The sequence below is a fragment of the Crocodylus porosus genome, unplaced genomic scaffold (genome assembly GCF_001723895.1).
Source record: "Crocodylus porosus isolate Cpor-Errol unplaced genomic scaffold, CroPor_comp1, whole genome shotgun sequence".
Taxonomy (NCBI): Eukaryota; Metazoa; Chordata; order Crocodylia; family Crocodylidae; genus Crocodylus; species Crocodylus porosus.
The window spans coordinates 51,489,898-51,510,557 of NW_017728947.1; the positions used below are offsets into that span (position 1 = coordinate 51,489,898).

General features: G+C 43.7%; 1 protein-coding gene across 3 annotated transcripts in view; it reads left to right on the forward strand.

Annotated features, from left to right (window-relative positions):
- The first annotated feature begins 1,589 nt into the window (after positions 1-1,589).
- Positions 1,590-20,660, forward strand: part of PSEN1 (presenilin 1) — a 46,906-nt gene continuing 27,835 nt past the window's right edge. The window contains exons 1-4 of one of the 3 annotated variants that reach the window (XM_019551723.1): positions 1,590-1,761; positions 11,724-11,833; positions 18,693-18,949; positions 20,283-20,424. In XM_019551723.1, coding sequence (XP_019407268.1) covers positions 11,756-11,833; positions 18,693-18,949; positions 20,283-20,424 — 477 coding nt within the window. In that variant the 5' untranslated portion in view covers positions 1,590-1,761; positions 11,724-11,755. The remainder of the gene's footprint in view (positions 1,762-11,723; positions 11,834-18,692; positions 18,950-20,282; positions 20,425-20,660) is intronic. The other 2 variants (XM_019551722.1, XM_019551721.1) reach the window with 2 other exon arrangements.

Consider the following 20,660-nt stretch of genomic DNA (forward strand, 5'->3'; position numbering starts at 1 on the left):
TGCCCTGCCCTGTGCAGATCTGGGGGCATATGCCCCCCATGCCCTTCCAGGGTGCGTACAGTGGCAGGAGCTGCCATCCTCTTCCCTGTGCTCCTCAGGTGAGTCATGACCCTGCCCCTGCCCTGCCCTGGCTGGACAACACCTGACCCAGCCTCTGCCCCAGCTCCACTCCCTCCCTCACTGTGAGGGCTTTGATCTGCCCACCCCTACGCCCCTTCCCTCGCACTTCCCCTTCTACAACAGCAGATTTACCAGCTGGACACAGCTCTCCAAACTACTGGGCTGCGCTCCTTGCTGCCTACATGCTGTGCTGCGGCTGCGTGCATGCATAGGGGCATTTATTGGCTACGTTATTGGCCATATCAGGCAAAAAATGCCAATTTCCAATGCGGTCAATCTTTTTTGTATTGGTGCCGATCCAATATCAGACCGATGTATCGGTGCATCTCTAGCTTGTATTTTTGCAAATAAAGAAAACTGAACCAGCTTTCATTGTCCTAGCAAACCTAGATCAAGTGGTGTTTTTGCTTCTTTCTTAATCAAAGTGAGTTGCGTGCTTTCACTGAGGTAGATGGAAGTTATTAAGAGTGCTTGCTTACTCTGGTACTGTCTGTTGAGGTTCCTTAAATGTAAATGACTTTCAGACCCACTTTCTCTCTTATCCAGGTAGACTTAAAGGGTCAAAGCCTTTTCCATATCTTGTAATACTGTGCCTATGACGCTTCCACACTCAGTATTGTTTAAAGCATTTGTCATATTTCGTTTTCTCTCATGCCTGTTTTGGGTGGCTTTCCTATATTCTCCTGTCTTTTGAAGTCTTGTTTTCCACTTCTGGTTTTCAGTTTAGTTTCAGTGCAAATTCACATCTTACTGTTTTTTATATCAGGACTTGTGTATATTTTAAACAGTCATTCAGTCAGGTTTTTATAAATTTATCCAACTGTTATTTGTTGAAGAAATAAATATGCTTTAATACCTGAGAGCTTCTTGAAAGTTTTTTTTGTTTTATTAATTCATTTGAAGTATTTTTTGTAACTCCAGACAACTGCCAGATGATTATGGAGTACTAACCACTGTATGTCATAATCAGGTTTTCAAATGTCATGATCAAAAACTGTATACTCGCCACACTGCTTTAAGGAGCTGAAAAGTCTGTAGCTAGAAAATTAATGAATCGGGGAAGAAAAACTCTACCAATGTACTATCACTTGACTAGTGTGGTGCATGGTGGTGGACCTAGGTAAAACTGTCTAAAACCTAGGTTAAACTGTTCTAACTCTTGACAGTTTAATTAAATATTCAAGCACACAGTAACTTTGTGGAAAGATGTATAACATTTTTGTGTGAATGCTCAAGGTGGGTTACAGTTTTTACCCTATATCTTGAATTAATTTACTGTGCATTCAGTGTAATGGGTGGTGGACTACTTTCATAAATCTTAAAGCATATTTATGCTGGTAAATGCCAGTCAAGATATTCATAAAATTATTCTATAGTGCTACATCACCATAGAGATGATGGGGAAAATGGTTAACTTTGCTTAATGTGAATGATTTAAAAAAAATAAACACTTTTGATATACATGCAAATAGAACCTTAATGCATTTCTTTTTCTTGCAGTGTCTCGAGAGGTATCTGTGTTGCATAGCAATAAGTGATTCTTGCAGAGCTGCTCCAATGACGGAACTATCTGCACACTTACCTCAGTTCCAGCATGGGCAGCTGACAGAAAACTTCCCTGACAGCCACCTGAGCAATACTGTATGTAACAAGCTACCTCATTATTACCTGGCAGAATCTAAAACTATAATGAATATTCGAGGTGGATTAAGATATCAGTTAAGAGTTCCAAAAATCCATTGTTTGTCACAATGGTTCTTTCTGTCTTGGGTACTACAATGATGAGCATCATAGAAATGGTAATAAATAACCATAAACAAAAGCTTAGTGCTCTAAGTTTATTTTTGAATAGAAGCATATTTCTCCTGCTCTTTCTCCCACATCTTCTAAGAGTCATGGGACACAAATATTTGACGGGAGACTTCAAGATCTAATTTGAATCTAACTTTCAAGATATGACTTAAAGATCTAGCTTTCTTTTGGCTAGAAACCAAATCAGTTATGTTTTAGATTTGTATTTTTATTTTTGAATTAAGTATTCAGAAAGTAAGTAACTTGCTTTTGCTTTTTTCAGTTCGGGAATTTTCCTCCCATGTCCTATGCACGTTCACTTATTTTTGTCTGTTTAAAGTATATATTCTGATTGTCCACCTATCCCTATTTTTCCAAGATTTTGCCTGCAGAATAAACTGCTAGCCAGTGTTGTTCTGTTTGAACTTCTGGTGAACTTGAGCATTGATGCTAGTCTAATTAGAGTTTAGAGCAGGGGTGTGCAATTATTTTGGGCAGAGGGCTGCTTACCCAGTTTTGGCAAGCTGTTGAGGGCCACATGGGTAGCCCTGCCCCTTTACAGGTGCCCCGCCCCATGGTCACCATCTTAGGACCAGTGTCCCAATGTCTTGGGACCAGTGTCTCAAGGCCAGCACTGGCGGGGCCCAGAGTGGGGTGCAGGTTGGCAGGGGTCTGTGAAGCCGGGCTGGGCTACACCAGCAGGGAGAGGGGGACGCTAGCCCAGCTCCAGAGAGCCCCCGCTGGCCAGGACCCTGTACTCCTGCCAGGTGCTGGTCCTGGGGCACCAGTGTGGGCCCTGTGCACCTGCTTACTCCCAGCACCCTCCATCCCCACAGTACAGGTGGGGGGCAGTGTGCAGCCCCAACCCCCTGCTCCCCAGCAGGGAATGAGCTGGTGCTGAGCATGGGGGAAAAGCGGCCCCTCCCCCGCCCCATAGCCGGCGCTCCCTGCTGCAGCCACTTGCAGCCCACAGGGGAGGGGCCGCTTTTCTCTGTGCTCAGCACCAGCTTGTAACCCACCCCCGCTGCCAGCTTGGGCCCTACGCCAGTTCCGGGCTCACCTGTTGGGGCTGCGCACAGCAGCAGCAGTTTCAGCCCCCCAGCTTGCCACACTAGTCAGTGTTTGCCACCGCCACCTCTAGGCTTCCTAGCGCATGAGCTCCAGGCAGGCAACAGCAGACATGGCCCAGCATGGCAGGAAGCAGGAGGACTGCAGCTGCTGCTGCCGTGCTCAGCCCTGATGGGCAAGCCCAGAGCCAGCACAGGGCCCAGGCTGGCAGTGGGGGCGGGTTACAAGATGGTGCTGAGCGTGAGGAAAAGCAGCCCCTCCCCTGCCCCATGACCAGCTGCCTGTGCCTGCTCAAGAAAGCCCTGTGCAGGCTGCAAGCAGCTGCAGCAGGGAGAGTCAGCCGTGGGGCGAGGGAGGGGCTGCTTTTCCCCGGGCTCCTTCCCTGCCCATGGTCCTCCCCTGCCCTTCCCCTCCCCCATTACCAGAGTTTCCGGTTCTGGTGCAGCTACATGGTCACAGGCCAAAAGCCCCTGCTGGGACTTCTGGCTGGGAGGCGAGGCTGGGCAGGTCTTGCTGTTGCGGGAGCCTGCCAGGCTTCCCCTGGGTCCTGCTGTCCCTGGTTCCCGTCATTATTGACAGGAACCAAGGACAGATAGATACTAATTTTCTAAATTTTTTAGGGGCCTCGCAGGCTGGATATAATGGCCTTATGGGCTGAATGCAGCCCGCAGGCTGTATTTTGCCCATCCCTAGTTTAGAGACTGTTCTTTTTGTGCTACTTGAGAACTGTTCTGTGCAGTAACAGTACTGTCATTTATCTCCCAACATGGGAATCCTAAGTGTAAGGACTTAGCAGAAGTGCTTGCAAATACAAGCTATCATAACTCTGTGACCATTTGGAACCCTCTGCAGAAACTTGCATATTGCCATTTAAGGTGTAACACCTCCCATTGTTATGTTTTTAAATAGCCATTAGGAACGAGTTTGTCACTGTATCCACCAGAGCATTTTACAAACGATTTCTCTGGAAACTTCAGTCTTTACTCGTTGATTGATTTATTTTTTGGGGAGATACTATATACAAACAATGGGAAACAGGTGTTTAGATCAGAAATGTTTCTGCTTACATCAGTTAAAAACACAGTTGAGAAAAAAGTTATTTTCAGTTGTACTGTATATTTATCTCCCTTGTGGTAAACAACTTAAAAATAATAACATCAACTTAAGGTCAAGTGTTATATCTTGAACTCTATGCACAGTCCTTAACATATAGGAGGACCTTATGGTGCATACCACATGCTGTTGGAACAGTTACCAGATAAGTGGTTGTAGAACGGTGGTTCCCGGTTCTAATCAGTATATGAACTGAACTCTCCCAGCCAAATTCCATGAAACTTCCCATCCCTATTTTTGAAATTTCTTTGATTTTTTTTTTTTTTTTAAATATATATCCAAAAACGTGAAAGGTTTATTGCACCCAAAAATAGAGCTGACATTTTTTACAAGGGTTCTTGGGTTTCTCATAGTGTCTTCTGCTCCTTGACAAAGTTATTTGTCTGCATTTGCAGTACAGACCAAGTTCTTCCATTCTAATCATATAAACATCTCTGTGGCAACCATATCCAGCAGTCACATTCTTCTGTGTATGCAAATACTACTGTTAGGGAAATATTAATATGTTTCTAGTTGCCTTTAGTGTAGGGGATCTAGGGACCTTTTTATGAAAAAAGCTGATCACACTAAGTGCTTCTCTGTTTCATTTAATCGTTCTTGCTGATTGTATTCCTTTTGGTCCACTGCATGTGCTGCCACCTGGAACTGTTCCTCACTCTCCCTTACATGTGTTGGAAATAAAGATGATTTGTACCAATTGACTGCCATTTCTGGGCATGTTATCAAAAAGGGCTACAAGAATCACAAATATTGTTTCATGCTACTGCTGCTTTTAAATTGCTAACGTTATTCACACAATAAATGGAAACTATGGTAGAGGATAGTGGAGTAAAATAGTACTGGGAACACACCCTGATTTTTAACCCCAACCCTCCCCCTGCTTCTTGCCTGAGACCCTAGGCAAGATATAATGTAATAAGCTTTCCCCACTTCCATCAGCCAGAAGGCTCAGGGAGAATAGAAGAGGCAACATTTCTTCAGACTTTCTGCAGCTAGAAAGTTACTGAGTTGCATTCTAGCCACAAGCAAATGTGGAAGGGAGAACCTCTAATCAGGCCTCGAGGACTGTAAGTGATCAAAGTCTCAACACCCTTCCCAGGAGCAGCGTGCGTACTCCCTGCCTGTCTGTCCCTCCCTCCCCTCCACCAATTATATAAATCTTTGTCAGGATTTGTAGTGGTCTGATGAACTGGGCACTGAGACCCATCGTAGAGCTCCATGGATTAGACACCTACTATATTCAGCTCTAGATTCTAATGCTGTAGTCAGAAAGCACTTCAGACTATGCTGGGAAATGCTGCAGTTGTGGACAGATCCTGGATTACAGCAGGAAGGGTGCAACCATGTACCCTTCAGCTGTGTGACGTGTGGTGCGCTCTCCAGCATGTCAGCACAGTTGCTGCCAGTGTTCCATGTGTGCTGTGAGTTCTGAACTTACCATTTGGTCAGCGCAGATTCTGCCTGGACCCCTGCTTTTGCATGGCTTCGGAGCAGAGGGAGTGAGCCAATGTTTGCCCTTGGAATAGACCCCACAACCCCAGGAACTGGCACAGGAAGTTGAAAAGAAAGGTTCCCAACTTTATGCAGAAAATGCTGGGGATTAGGGTTACAAGACAATGGGCTAGGGAGTAATAAACAAATGCAAGTAGATAAACATTAATGTTAAAGTACACATGCTTAGAGACTGAATAACAGATAACAAACAATAACACTGTGATGTATTCATTCAAAAACAAGGAACTAGTAACATGCACTAGTACAAAGGTACAAACATTGAAAGAATCTTACACCCCCTGCCACACCTCTAGAGGTGTCCAGAACCAGCCTCTAGTCCTGAGGGCACTCAGTTTCTGTCTGCGTGTCCCTGTCCTGCTGCTACAGTCCAACAGTTCTAGCTCCATCATTTCTCCAGTCAGGCATTTCCCCTCTGCCACTGTGTGTGCGCTCTGTTGCTGCCTCGCATGATTTGCTCCTGCTTCCTTTGTCTTTTGTCTCCCAGGTTCCAGGACGTTTGGGAATTGTAGTTGAATGCAGTTAGCACAGTTTTGCAGCTCACTTTGTTAGCATTCCCCCTGCTGTTGGACATCTACATTACAGTGTGTTACATTTAGCTTGCATCTTCCCTTTGTGTTTGCCTGCCCCACATCTTCCTCACTTCCCAGTCTGCTCTGAATCAGCAGTTGGGAAAAGAGGAAACAAGCGGTGGCAGTGCTTGCCTGCTGAGCTCTGAGATTGCATGAAAGCAGAGGCTGTGGCCAGAGCCTGTGTTGATCAGCTGGTGAGCTTAGAGCTCAAGGCACTTGCATTGCACAGTTGGAGGGGGATGCCATTACACTGCCTTACCTCCCTGGATTAACCCCTGGCTGCAGTGAAAACATTCTCGACTCACTTGGTCCTACAGAGCATGCACCAAAATCCTCTATTTAGCATGCTTAAGTTCACTGTCAGTGTGAGGGTGTATATTGACATATAGCCAGTCCTGTTGAAATAGCTGCTACATTGCATGTTTATAGTATTTTACTTGTGCAAAGGGGAAATAAGTGGGTATAGCATTTTCATAGCTGCATACCCTAACATGCCACAAGTGCCATACTTTTCATGGTGTAATGTTGGAACTTGTGCCACTGGACCAAAAGGAACTTTTTGTTTTTGCTTGGCCTAAGGCAAAAGAAGAGAGAGGCTTGCTGTTGTTGTAATGCTGTGAGCTTGTGTGCAAGGAATGCAAAACTTGCTGGTTCCTGTGTCTCTTTTTTGCTGGTGTGATTTTTGCAGCAGTAGCTTTATTAGCCTATTGAGGAGTGATAAGACAAGTCCTGCTAGTGATCCTGCCAAAAGGAGGGTGCTTCCTGTGTTGAGTCCTCAAGATGCTAGGAATAAACTATAAAGTTGGAGGGGGGGATTAAAGACAACCCTCTAATACTTTGTTATAATTTTCCAGGTACAGAATCTAATTATTAGGTGTTGTCTTACATTTGAGTACACGTGGTAATTAGTGGACCATGCATTTTTTATAATACTAAATATATATGCACATTGGGTGTGGTCCTTAGCCAGTGGCTTTGTTGTTGGTTTTGTAGGCCTGCCACGTCCTGATTTCTAGGTTTTCCTTGTGACACAACAGCACTTCCTGGGTTGTGGTGCCTTTGACAGTATTGCAAGAGGATATTTTGCTCCCTGCTCTGACTCTTGATATACAGTTATTTATTTGCTGCTTCTTTCAAATAGATGCACTGATATATCAGTGCCATATTGGATTGGCACCGATAAAAGGAAAAGTAACATTATTGGCTATTGGCTTTTTTTGCAGATGTAGTTGATAAGGTACTGATAAATAAAATATGCCTTCTGGCCAGGGCCCCCAGACACTATGTATATGAGTACAGCTGCCAGAAGCACAGCCAGGTATTATGGCGAGCAGCCCCCTCCAGGTAAGTGTGTGGAGGGGAAGGTATGGGGGGATTGATTGAGGCCCCCATGGTGATGGAGGGAGTGGGGCTGGAGGAGCTGCCCAGCCAGGCCAGTGAATGGGACCCTGGAACCAGGGTGGGGAGCAGGATGGAGCCACAGGCGGCTTATCCAGGGGCCATGGAGGGAGAGGAGGGGATTGGCTCCCTGCTGCTGTGTGCACCCCTGGGGGAGGCATGGGGGGCATGTGCCCCCCGCATTTGTGTGAAGGTTGAGGGCAGATGTGGGCTGCCCACTATGGGCTTGGGGATTTCTGCTCTGCGCCTTTGCCCCAGGAGCCATGCGCTAGCCACACATCCCCTACCCATCCAGCAACAGTGGCAGTGACAAGTTGTACCTCCCACCACCAAGCAGGCTGGGGACACTGGCCAGTGCGCAGTTCTCGGGGCAAAGGCAGTGGGGTGGCAAGCCCCTAGCCCACAGCAAGCAGCCTGCATCCACTGTTACCCTGCTCAGCTCTGCTGCTAAAAGTGTCCCCACAGTTAAGGATGGTGGCAGTGGCACTTGAATTAAAGCTTTAGTTCAAGTGCCCCTGCCGGCATTTTTAAGCACTGATCCCCTGAACAAGCCACCTGCAGCTCTGTCCCACTCCCTGCTCCAGCCCCGGCACCACTCCTTTCTTCACCATGGGAGGGGCTCGATCTGTCCCCTCCATGCCCCTTCCCTTCCACAGACTTACCTGCAGGGAGCTGCTCTCCACATTGCCCGGCTGTGCTCCTGTAAATCAGCTATTGGATCGGTATTGGCCGGTCTGGCTGATGAATAATCAGCTATCAGTACCGGCCAAGAAAATCTCTATTGGTGTACCCCCTACTTCGAAAGAATGGTCAGCACCCCATGTCAGGTCACCTCTAAATTTAAATCTAGACATTTAAGAAAGCAAGAGTTACTTGAAAGAAGATTGAAAGAACGTAAGTTAAACTAAAGAAGACATGGCTAATTCCAGGGTTCACAACAAGAACTAGGGATATCATCCTAACAGAAATCTTGCCTTATGGCAGCCAGTATGGCGCGGACAAACCCTTCTGGTTTTTTTGTATCTATTAATTAGATTGTTTGCCCTGACTAATGGACATCTGGTAAATCATTCAAGGTCTTTCCCTAGCTTTTCCTGTCCTTGACTGAAGTGATTAATAGATTGTTAGGGGCTGGAAGGGACTTCACAAGATTATCGGGTCCAACCCCCTACACTAGGCAGGAAAGACACCTGGGATCAGGTGATCCCAGTGAGGTGATCATTCAGTCTCCTCTTGAAGATTTCCAGGTTAGGTGATTATACCACCTCTGGAGGAAGTTTATTCCACAGTCTGGATACCCTAACTGTGAAGAAGTTTTTCCTAATGTTAAGCTTGAAACAGTCTTCCAGGTGTTTGTGGCCATTACTCCTGGTTTTCCCCAAGGGTGCTGTGGTGAACAGTTGTTCACCGAGCCCTTGATGTGTTCCCCTGATATAGCAGTAAGCTGCTACCAAGTCCTATTTCAGCGTTCTCTCTTTTTTTAGGCTGAAGAGACCCAAGGTCCTCAGCCTTTCCTTGTATGGTTTGCCTTGCAAGTCTGATCATATGGGTGGCTCTTTGGACTCTCTCAAGCTTTTCCACCTCCTTGTTGAAGCGTTGCACCCAGAACTGGTTGCAGTACTCCAGCTGCAGTCTCACCAATGCTGAGTAAACCACTTCCTTGGTTTTGCTTGAGATGCATCAGTTGATGCCTACCAGAGTATTGTTTGCCCTTCTGGCTGCAACATCACACTGACGGCTCATGTTCTGTTATTACCCCTAGGTCCCTTTCAGTCATGGTGCTAGTCAGTTTGGTGCCACCGGGCCTGTAAGTATGTTGGGGATAGTTCGTCCCCAGATGGAGCACTTTACACTTTTCAATGTTGAACTCCACCTAGTTTCAATCTGCCCAACTTGTGATCCTGTCTGGGTCTGCCTATATCTGAAGCCTGTTTTCAAGCGAAACCATACTCCCCCAAAGTTTGGTGTCATCTGCGAACTTGGCCAACACAGATTCATTAGAATTCTCTGGGTCCTACCCCGCAGCCAGCTTCCTACCCAGCTAACTAACAAGCAGTTAAGCCCACAATCCTTCAATATTCCCATGAGAACATCGTGGGATACCAGATCAAAGGCCTTTTGGAGGTCTAGGTATACAATGCTGACCTCCTCTCTCTTATCCAGATTGCAAGTTTGCTGATCATAGAAGGAGATGAGCTTGATAAGACGGGACATGTCTGAGACAAAGCCATGCTGACTCTCATTCAGAATCGTATTTTCTGCAAGCGTATCACACACAAGCTCCTTGATGAATTTTTTCCAGGATTTTCCCTGGGATAGAAGTTAGACTAATTGGCCTATAGTTGCCCGTGTCCTTTCTCCTCCCCTTCTTTAAGATGGGCACATTGGCCCTCTTCCAGTCTTCAGGCACCTCGCCCAAGTACCAAGAATTTTGGAAGAGTTTCACCAGAGATCCTGCAATGATTTTGGCCAGCTCCTTCAGCACTCTCAGATGATGTTCATCTGGTCCTGCTGACTGGTCCTGTTTAACTTTCCTAAATGATCACGCACCAGCTCAATGTCAACAGTAGGAAGGCAGTCATTCCTACCATGCCCATTCTGAACCCTCTCTAGTATGATTTTCCCCATAGTTCAGTGAAATACTGAAGCAAAGTAGTCATTCAGGAATTCAGTTTTCTCCTGCGTGTTGGTAACCAACTGTCCTCAGTTGTTAAGCAGTGTCCCCATGCTTCCATTTGTTTTCCTCCTGTTCCCTACATACCTAAAGGAGGACTTCTTATTGTCCTTGATTTCTGTTCCTAGTTTAAATTCAGTTGCCACCTTAGCTTTTCTAATCTGCTCCCTACAAGTGTGTGCTGTTATTGTATAGTCCTCCTTGGGGACTGTCCCAAGCTTCCCTTGTTTGTGTGTCTCTTCTTTTTCAAAAAGACCATGATATCCCTATTAAGCAAAGAGGGCTTACCAGCCCATCTGCTACCTTTCCTTTGCATAGGAATGGACTCTTTTTGTGCTTTGAGGATAATGTCTTTGAGGAACTGATGCACTCTTCATGTACTCCTTTCACCTTTGGTCCCTGGTCCTGCAGTGCTCCCCTTACTATTGCCCTGAGCTTGTTGAAATTAGCTTTTCTGAAGTCATAAACTTCAAACCTGCTAGCCGATTTGCCTGCCTTGTGATGGACAGTGAACATGATGGTTTCATGGCTGCTGTCACACACGGTGTCCTCTGTATTCAAGGCACTCACCAGATCGTGTCCTTTGGCCAAGGCCAAGTCTAGGCAAGCGTTGCCTTTGGTTGGCCCACGCACTTCCTGAATCAGGTAGAGCTCTTCAATACAGTTCAGGAAGCAGTGCGACCGATTTGACATAGCTGAGTGTTGCTCCTGAAAGATGTGTGTGTAATTGAAGTCATCCATGATGGCCATGTCCCATGCACAGGCGGCCTCTGCCAGTTCTTGAGAGAACTCCAGATTGAGCTCCTCCCCCTGGTTTGGTGGTCTGTAGTAAACCTACAGTTAGGTCTTTCTCGCCACATCCTCCCCACCATAGTTTGACCCAGAGGTTTTAGAGTCACTCTTCTTTGGAGCCAATGTTGGCCTCCAAGGAGGTGTATTGCTCCCTCACATAGAGACCTACATCTCCACCTTTCTTCCCTACTCGGTCTCTTCCGTCCGGGCTGTAGCCCTCTATGGCTACGTTCCAGGCATTGATTCTTTTTAGATTATTTTATATGTACAGTACACATCAATATCCTTTATTCTATATATGCACAACAATATCCTGGTATGTATTAAGTGATTTTTCTTGAACAATACTCAGTGGGATAACATTCTGAGCCTTGCACACCACCAATTCAGATTTTGCTTGTCAGATGACTCTTAAAAGCTCATTAAAAATAACTCCTCCCATGACAGTCATATATGGGAGCTAATAAGGGGAAGGGGAAAAAGAATCTAGCAATCTTTATCGCATATTCCAGGGCCTTATCTGTTGTTCAGATGCTTTGCCCTGGGTTTGCTATTAACTACTTTTCTCGATAGGAAGAAAAGCACTTTTACCTTTGACATTATTCATTCAATTCTAAGTATATAGTGCATAGTTTACATTCACCTCAGTTGTTACAGTAGTATTGGCTTTGTTCTGACTTCAGCTCCAGATTTTTCAGTCTTTGGAACTTAAACTATGTCTGAGAAAAGTGACGAAGTTGTCCCTTTACTTTCACTACAGCAAGAATCCTTCGCTCTCTGTAATGCTAACCAGGTATGAAAGGTGTATGCCCTTCATTCCATTAGGGCTCGATATGCGTGTTGCGTGTACATTGTGCCTTTGATCAAATGCTTGAAAGGACTTTTTGTATACTAATAGTTAGGGGTCCACCAATATGTTGGTTGGCTATTGGATCGGCACTGATAAAGGAGAAATTATGCTATTGGTTTTTGACTTTTTTTGGTCGTTGTAGGTGATTAATTATAGTCGTGTGCCCGGAGCACCCTGGGGAACATAAGTCTGGTCCCTGTGCCCTGTCACTGGCCCGAGCCCTCAACAGACTACAGGTCCTGGCCAGCACTGGGAGGGGGCACTGGGGAGCAGTCACAAAGCACTCAGCAACAAAAAGGCCATTACTGGTTCCTGCTGTTGTTGCCATGGGAACACCTGAGTGCTGGGGCTACCACAGAGACATTGGGCTACACATAGGTGGGGTAAGGTGCTGTACGAGGGACATTTCACTCCAGTGGTCACTGGATGCTTTTGCAAGAGCAGCTTCTCCCCAGCAGCTGTGGGAGCTCGGCTGTGTGGGGCCTGCCAGCACTGAGGCAGTGGTGTGCTCTGGGGCTCCAGACATTCTTGGCACCACTGTCTATACAAGGGTCCACCCCGCCTGCCTAGCATAGCAGCCCAGGCTGCACAGAAGCAGCATGGGAATAAGGCAGTCACCACCTTCCTCATCAAGGTCCAGAGTAGGCAGGAGGTGTGCATGTGTTATAAATGCAGGCCCTATGAGGAGAGGCTCCGGGACCTGAACCTGTTCAGCCTCCACAAGAGAAGGCTGAGGGGCCTGTTACAAGCTAGTCAAAGGGGACCAGCAGGCATTGGGGGAGTCCCTGTTCCCCCGAATGCTACCAGGAGTGACTAGAAATACCAGTCACAAGCTGGCAGAGGGTAAATTCAGATTAGGCATCTGGAGATGCTACTTCACTGTCAGGGCGGCTAGGATCTGGAACCAACTTCCAAGCAAAGTGGTGCTGGCTCCTACCTTGGGGGTCTTTAAGACAAGGCTTGACAATCACCTTACTGGGGTCGTTTGACCCCAGTACTCTTTCCTGCCATGGCAGGGGGTCAGACTTGATGATCTGCTCAGGTCCCTTTCCAACCCTACAAACTATGAAACAAAGGTTTATTTATGTCATTAGTTTAAAATGCCTTACGCTATTACTAAATATCGGTTATTGGATTGGCATTGCCAATATGGTTGGTTAATTGTTGGCTATCAGTATCCGCCAAGAAAATCTTTATTGGTACACCCCTACTAATAGTTCGACTTTGTTCCTCCTTTTGTACATTCCTACAATTCAGGTTTTAACTAAAAGTAGCTCTTTTCTCTGATGCTACTATAATTTTCTTTGACTGTGACATTGCCTTTTTTTCACACATCATATTTTAAAGAAATTAAGCAATTTTTGTAGCTTCATTTCTGTTTCTAAATGATCCAGGGAATATAACTGAATATAGAATCATACCCTTTGTTTTTCTTTTATGCCATATTCCCCGTGGCAGTATAAATTATGATCCTGCAGTCAGAAAGCTTTTTGTTCAGCTGTTTCAATCTTAGCTTTGTAAAGCACAGTTTTTTTTCTCTTTGTATTTATAATTCAAATGCTAAAAGTAGGTGCACTTGTTCAGTCAGGATTAGTATTATAAGAAATGAAGAAAAACAATCCACAAGAATTAGGAAAGCTAAATATTATATTGTCTTAACCCATTAGTCTAAATGCTTCAAGATCAATATTTTTTCCATTATATCTTACATGTACTATAATCGGGGAGTTTTATTTTAGTACATGACAAAGATCATGTTTCTATATGTTGAGAGAAACTGAATACTACCATTAAAAGAGATGAAATTCATGTTTGATGTCATATGATTTGTAGGAAGGAAACTTTAAAGACAGTTTTAGAAAGACCATGAATGCTAATTAGTTGTAGAATAGAGTGTTGATTATCCAAACTAATTGGGGACAATAACCCTTGCATAAAATTGAATTGTTCAGTTAACATAAAGTGTATTAAATGAACGTATCCTAATGACATACTCTAAAGCAAACTTGGTGACAGTTATGTATTTCAGGGTTTTTTGTTTGTTTTTTTCATCTAGTCGTTTAAACAGTTCTCTTTTGTCAGGATTGCTCTTGCTTGTGCTGTATGCACCTCCTGTGTTCAAATAATTGGCATTCTGCTGTATTCATTTAGGATTTTTTGTTTTTTACCTAAATGCATCAAACCTTTCATATAGGAATTTTCCATCACAGATGTTTGACCATCTGTCTACTTTTCATTTGTGAAGAATTTACTGAAGAATTATTTTTGTGTATAATATTTCTCTGAAGTTCCTTTTGTTACTTAGACTTTTCAGTTCCATAAGCAATAAACTAAAATTTATCTTCAAAATGAGTCTTAGTACGTGACAAAAGATGTCAAATGTGGTGAGTGGCTGGATCTTTAACATACACTTCTGAAGAATTAAACACCTTAGTCCTTATCACTGTGAAAAAAAAATGTTCCAAATATGAAATGAGTGTGATTTGATGAAGGGTATAGGAGTAGACTTTTCCCTTGACACACCCTTCTTTCTGAAGCAACGTAGACCCAGATCCGGCGTGATGCATGTACTTTTTCATCACCTATTTCCTACTTGTAAACTATCCATGTATTCAGTCCACTATTGGTGAATGTTTTACTGTTATACTCGCATGTGTTCCACAGGCTATATAACATGCCATTAGTTATACTTATGGCAACAAAATTGTAGGGAAAGCCAGCATTAGGAGGTAGATGAGCTTCAGACTTACCAGGTCATTCCTAGTTACAGATTGACAGGAAAGAAAAACAGAACCCACTGAGATCACCCTTGTAGCACCAGTGAGATAATTTGATTAAAAAAACAAATCAAATATAAATGTAATATTGCTAGTGCCTTACTTTCCATTAAATCTGTACACAACTTGTTTTTAGTTTTTTAATTTAGTTTTAAATTTTACATAGTGGAAAAGTTTCACACTTAAAATCTTTTTCTATACCAAAACTGGAACCTGACTGGCAACAATATGATGAGAACACCACCACAATGTGTGCACCCCCCGCCCCCTCTGATGCCACAATTGCAACTTCTGATATCAGCTTCAGAAGTTAAGAAACTTATACTTCAGCCATCACGGGTTTCCAGTTTAAAGTCAATGGTACTTTTGCTGGTAGGTGACTTAGGATTTTTTTTCAATACAAATTTGTTATATTGAAAGTGCATTTTGAAAATGCGCTTGTTTTGTAATTGTGGAAGTAAAGTTGGATGTGTTAGAAAAAAACTGGCTGAGAGAAAGAAATACAAATTTGAGCTTCTGCTTCGTATCAAGTGACATACAACTTATTTTGAGAGAGAGATCAATCTAGTGACTAACCATCCAGGATCATCTTGGTAACATAGTGCAGCTTGTTACACTTGGGTAATCAAGTACATAATCACTGAATATTGGCACAGAATAAGAGAGAAGTCAGAACAAGCTGACACAGCAAAAATATATCCATGTCAAATTTTACTTCTGTTATTTGGTACATGTGAACTAATCAAGCAAAGATTGTATGCATATGTGCTGATATTGGCAAGGTTCTCCAAAGGAGAACACTTGCACAAAATTAATTGTTCTTGCCTAAATTCAGAAAAATTCCATCTTTATTTATAGGCAGGTCTTGAGGCTTGAAAATAACTTTCCTAAACACTGAACATTTTTTAAAGTCTTTTTCTGACCTTGGCATTTGTAAAGAGCACGTTTTAAAAGACAACCTAAATTATTTGTCCTATCTTACTTGGAATTAAATTACATCAGTGTCTGGAACTTGTTCATAATTTTGGTGTCTGCTATAGGTACTAAAATGAAGTGAGCTATAGTCTGGTGGGAAATTCATAGAGTTCTCACAGCATTGATATCAGTTCTGGAAATGGGCTTAATTGAAAAACTGTGGCTAGTAAATAATGGTCACCCTATTTGTTTTATGTTGTGGATAAGGTTCAGTTAATCCAGTTTGTGCATCTCCATGAAATTAACAGAAATATCTCTAAATGCTTTTATCTTGTGGTGGGCCCATGTTCACAGGGACACTACTGGCCCACCTTGCCCACCTAAGCATCCTGAACCAGGGTCTACTCACTTAATTTGGTGTTACCTGAGTTTTTGCTGGAAGATTTTGTTCAGTGTTCCTTGAGGACCCTGGGCACCGTGACTGGTGCTTCTTCAATGGGGCTCCTTACTTCCTCTTCACCCCACACCTTTCCACTCTGGTGTTCTGGTCTGGGTCTTGGCAGCATCTGAGTATATGGCAGGCACTGTCCATTCGTCGTGGGAGAACGGTCTTCTAGCAGGCCAGTGGTCCCAGTATCTCCAGTTGAGAAAAAAACCTCACAACTCACCAATATATGAACTGAAATTACTCTCGGGATGTGGATAAGCAGGGCACTGATGCTTGCTGATTCTGGTGCCTCTTCTTGGTGCCCAACCTGTATGGCACGCCTTGTATGGCTTCTGTGGAATCCCTGTGTGAGGGTTTTACCCCCAGAAACACTGGATCGGTTGGTGCTTGGTCCTGTTCTGTAATGTCCTGTGGGGCATTTATTCATGTCCTTGTGACCCTCAGGGACCTGACACTGGTTGACTGGATTTCAGTGTCCAAGGTCGTATCAGTGTGGTGAGCTGCACCACCAAGCTCCCTAGCGGGTCCTTCCCCTTGGTGGGTCCCACTGATGCTTCCTTGGCTGCCTCCATCCTGCTCTCGGTACCCTGCATATACCTGCTGGCCATGAATGGTGTGAGTAGGGTCTAAGCAGGATCCGGACCTCTGCTTCTGTCAGTGGTTGTTCCTCTGCTGGAGTTCAGGCTCCCTTCCCCAGGCATCCAGTCTTTGTTTCATAGATTTCATAGACATTAGGGATGGAAGGGACCTTGGGAAATCATCGAGTCCAGCCCCCTGCCCAAAGGGCAGGAAGTCAGCTGGGGTCATAGGATCCCAGCAAGATAAGCATCCAATTTACTCTTGAAGGTGTTCAATGTAGGTGCTTGAACCACCTCCGCTGGCAGACTGTTCCAGACCTTGGGGGCTCGGACAGTAAAGAAATTCTTCCTTATGTCCAGCCTGAAACGGTCTTGCAGGAGTTTGTGACCGTTCGACCTAGTCATCCCTTGGGGCGCTCTGGTGAACAAATGTTCCCCCAGATCCTGGTGGTCACTCCTGATAAACTTATAGGTGGCCATCAGATCACCCCTGAGCCTACGCTTTTCCAGGCTAAAGAGTCCCATGTCTCTCAGCCTGTCATCGTAAGATCTGTTTTCCTGACCTCTGATCATGCGCGTGGCTCTCCTCTGGACTCTCTCAAGCTTCTCCACATCCTTTTTGTTGACGGTGTCTGGTCTGTCAGGGCTTCTTGCCTTTGGGTGGGTGCTCAGATGCTGCGGGGAGACCCCTACCGTGGTCTGAGTGGTTGCATTGCCCAGCAGGCTGCCTGCTTGTGGTCCTGCTGGCCCATGCCAGCCACAGGGGAACTTCCGGAGGTGCATTTGGTGCTCCCTCCTCCTCGCTCCCCCTGGGATATGACTGATGAACTCCTCTTGTCCTGGGAGCTTTGTGGGGCCGGACTAATCTGTGATCTCTCTTACAGACATTCAATGCTGGCCCAGCTGCTCACAGGCAGGCCACCTGGGTATCGGCAGTATGGGCCTGCCACACTTCCTTAAAGTTTAGAAGGACCCCCACATGCTCTGACTGCAGCACAGGTTCCCCTGTAGTGATTAAGCCAGTGCTGTTGTGAGTTCACTGGTTTGGAAAGTGAACACATACATTTTTGCTAGCAGCTTCCCACCTTCACTTGTCTCCTGCTCCCACTTTCTCAGCTCTTACCTAAACATATTCAGACCTTACTGTTGGTCTCTCTCAGTGAAAGTCCAGTTTGTAGGCAGTTCTTAAATCCTCCTTTGTCAACCATAAACCAGCCTTTTTTGCTGAAGGGCCATCCATGGAGCTTATAAGCAAACTAGGGAACGTGTTTGTTTGCACATGGGTTTGATTTCACTTAAGATTTAGCAAAAGTTGGATTCCAATTTAATGTTTCTTCCCTTACTGTGAATCTTAAATGGGTTTGATCCATTCCATTTAGAGAAATAAAACTGCCTTAATCCTCAAATTCGAAATATTCTCCCACAATATATTACTACTGTTAAATATTTCAAAGCTTGGAAATGGAGATCTGCACTAAATTCCCTTTTAGGAGAGTGGGGGATCTGTATTTTGTGCTCACCAGTTGGTACATCAGGAAGAATGTCCTTTTAAAAATGTTAAAAAAAGAATCTCAGATGTTAGTAATAATGGTATCTTTTGCTTGGCGTGCTATTGTGAATGTAAAAAAGTAAATGAAATTCACTTTAGAATAATTGAGGTTTCATGCAGAGAGGAATACAGCCATCTCTGGTGGTAGGTTTAAAAATTAACACTTCTGATTAATTTGGTGCTACCATCTGACTTAACCCGCACATGCATCAACTTTATTTCCTTGCAAGGGAAGGATTTGGAATTTGTTTCTCAGTTTTGTGCAAGTAAAAGGACCATCCATACTGCTGGACATAAACAACACTTTTTAACTGTTTCTGCTTCAGAGATGGATGGCTTCTAGTATTACTCTATATATACACTCTCATTTTTTGTACATGGCTCATTTTATTTGCCCGGTTTTGTTTTCAAGTCTTTGCTGCTGAAAGTATATTTAACAATAAAGGATGCATTCCTTAACCTACGTCCTCCTAGATTTAGCATATATACATGTGTGGCAAACATGCTTCTGGAACTGGGCTTTCTTGTATTGCAGAATGACAACAGTGAAAGACGGCGTCATGATAACAACGACCGAAGGCGTAATGATAACCCTGAATCGGAAACTAATGGGCAGGCGCAGAACAGCACACGGCAAGTGGTGGAGCAGGATGAAGAAGATGATGAGGAACTGACTTTGAAATATGGGGCAAAGCATGTGATTATGCTCTTTGTTCCTGTCACACTTTGCATGGTGGTAGTTGTTGCAACCATCAAGTCAGTCAGCTTTTACACACGCAAAGATGGGCAGCTGTATGTATCAAACCTTCTCGTGATTTTTTTTTTTTCTTGTCTGGTCCACACAAGCTCACTTTCTTTACACTCCAGCCACGTATATTCAGGAGTCTGTTATCCAGTGACTTCTTCGAGTACAAGGACAACTTAAATGTTGCTCCTTCTACAGATTAGGATCCATATATAGTTCCCAGCTCCTCTCAGCCTAAAAGATTGACCCATTCTAGATGTGTAGTCAGTTTGACCCAGTTTTTTCTTATGCTTCTATAAGGGATTACAGTATGAAATCTAAAGTTTCATTTTCCTTTTAATTAGTGATTTCAACCCCTCCCTCATATAGAATTGCTTTCTCTAAAGGTAATTTGCCATTTCTTGGTCTGAGTCCTAATCCTTGACTACTCGGTTTGTGTGTCCTTCTATGTGCCGTCAGTCACTTGAACACAGTCCTGAGCAGAGGCTATCAAAGGTGCAAACCACTAAAGCATAAAGACTCCTCATGTTAATGATGATAAATGAGAGCTTTGTTAACTAAACTGTGTGTACGTAATTTTTGATTTGCCTACATCACTTACCTGCAAAGTAACATGTTTATAATAGGAAGAGCTTTTAAGAATGGTTCGAGGAGCTGGTTGGAAATTTTCTGACAGAAAGGATTTTCCAATAGAAAAACAGATTTAACAAAAGTGAAAACACTTCATAGAAACAGACCAGTTTCAACAAAAGTTCTCAGAGGGAAAAAAATGGTTTGAAACACTTTGGTGTCAAAACATTCCATTTTGGTGAAGAGGACATTTTAAATTGGCTTCCAAATAACTCTTTGCTTAGACGTTTGTTATATTATAACAGCATCTGTAAAATGCATAATGTTGAAATTAGAATGAAACATTTTAATTTTTAAACAAAATGTTACAATCAAACAACTGAAATTTTGAAAACAAATACTTTCTTTATGAAATTGTTTACTTTGTATTGGAATGGTAGGGCTGGAGGGTGGGATACAAACTCAGAGTTTCTCATGGACTAGAGAATCCTGGTTCTTACCCCACACCTTTGTCATCAGGTTGTATTTTATCATATATCCACTAGATGGCATGTCTATAAAGGCCAAGTTGTGCTTAGTGTGAACTAATATATACTTGCATGCTGTTACTGGGATTAACATTTTGAAATGTTTAAATGCTCTTTTTCTTAGCAGAAAATGACTGTAATTTTGGCAACTTCAAGCTGGAAAATAAGATTGCAGGAGAGAAAGTGGTTTTAAAAAACTGCATATTAATCCTGGGCTTTTATGTGGGAGACATTTGTGGAACATGTATTGGAATTTCCATTGTTCTTTTGGTCTTTATTTTAGTATCTACACTCCCTTCACAGAAGAAACGGATACAGTGGGACAAAGAGTTCTGAATTCTGTTCTCAATGCTGCCATCATGATCAGTGTTATCATTGTCATGACTATACTCCTAGTGGTTCTTTACAAATATAGGTGCTATAAGGTAAGCACAAATACAGTTAACTTTGATAATTTTGCTAATCTTGTTTTATTTAATGTCACTGCTGTATTGTTGAGATGAGAACTACTGTGATTAACAAAACTGGCAGACCAGTGGTAGAATTTCACTGTTTTAGTTCTGGGGACTTTGTTCCCTATACCAGGAAGGGGATAATACAGAACCTAGGTAACTGCTATGTTATCAGGTGAAAAGTCATTTCATGCTGTAGAAGTAGATAA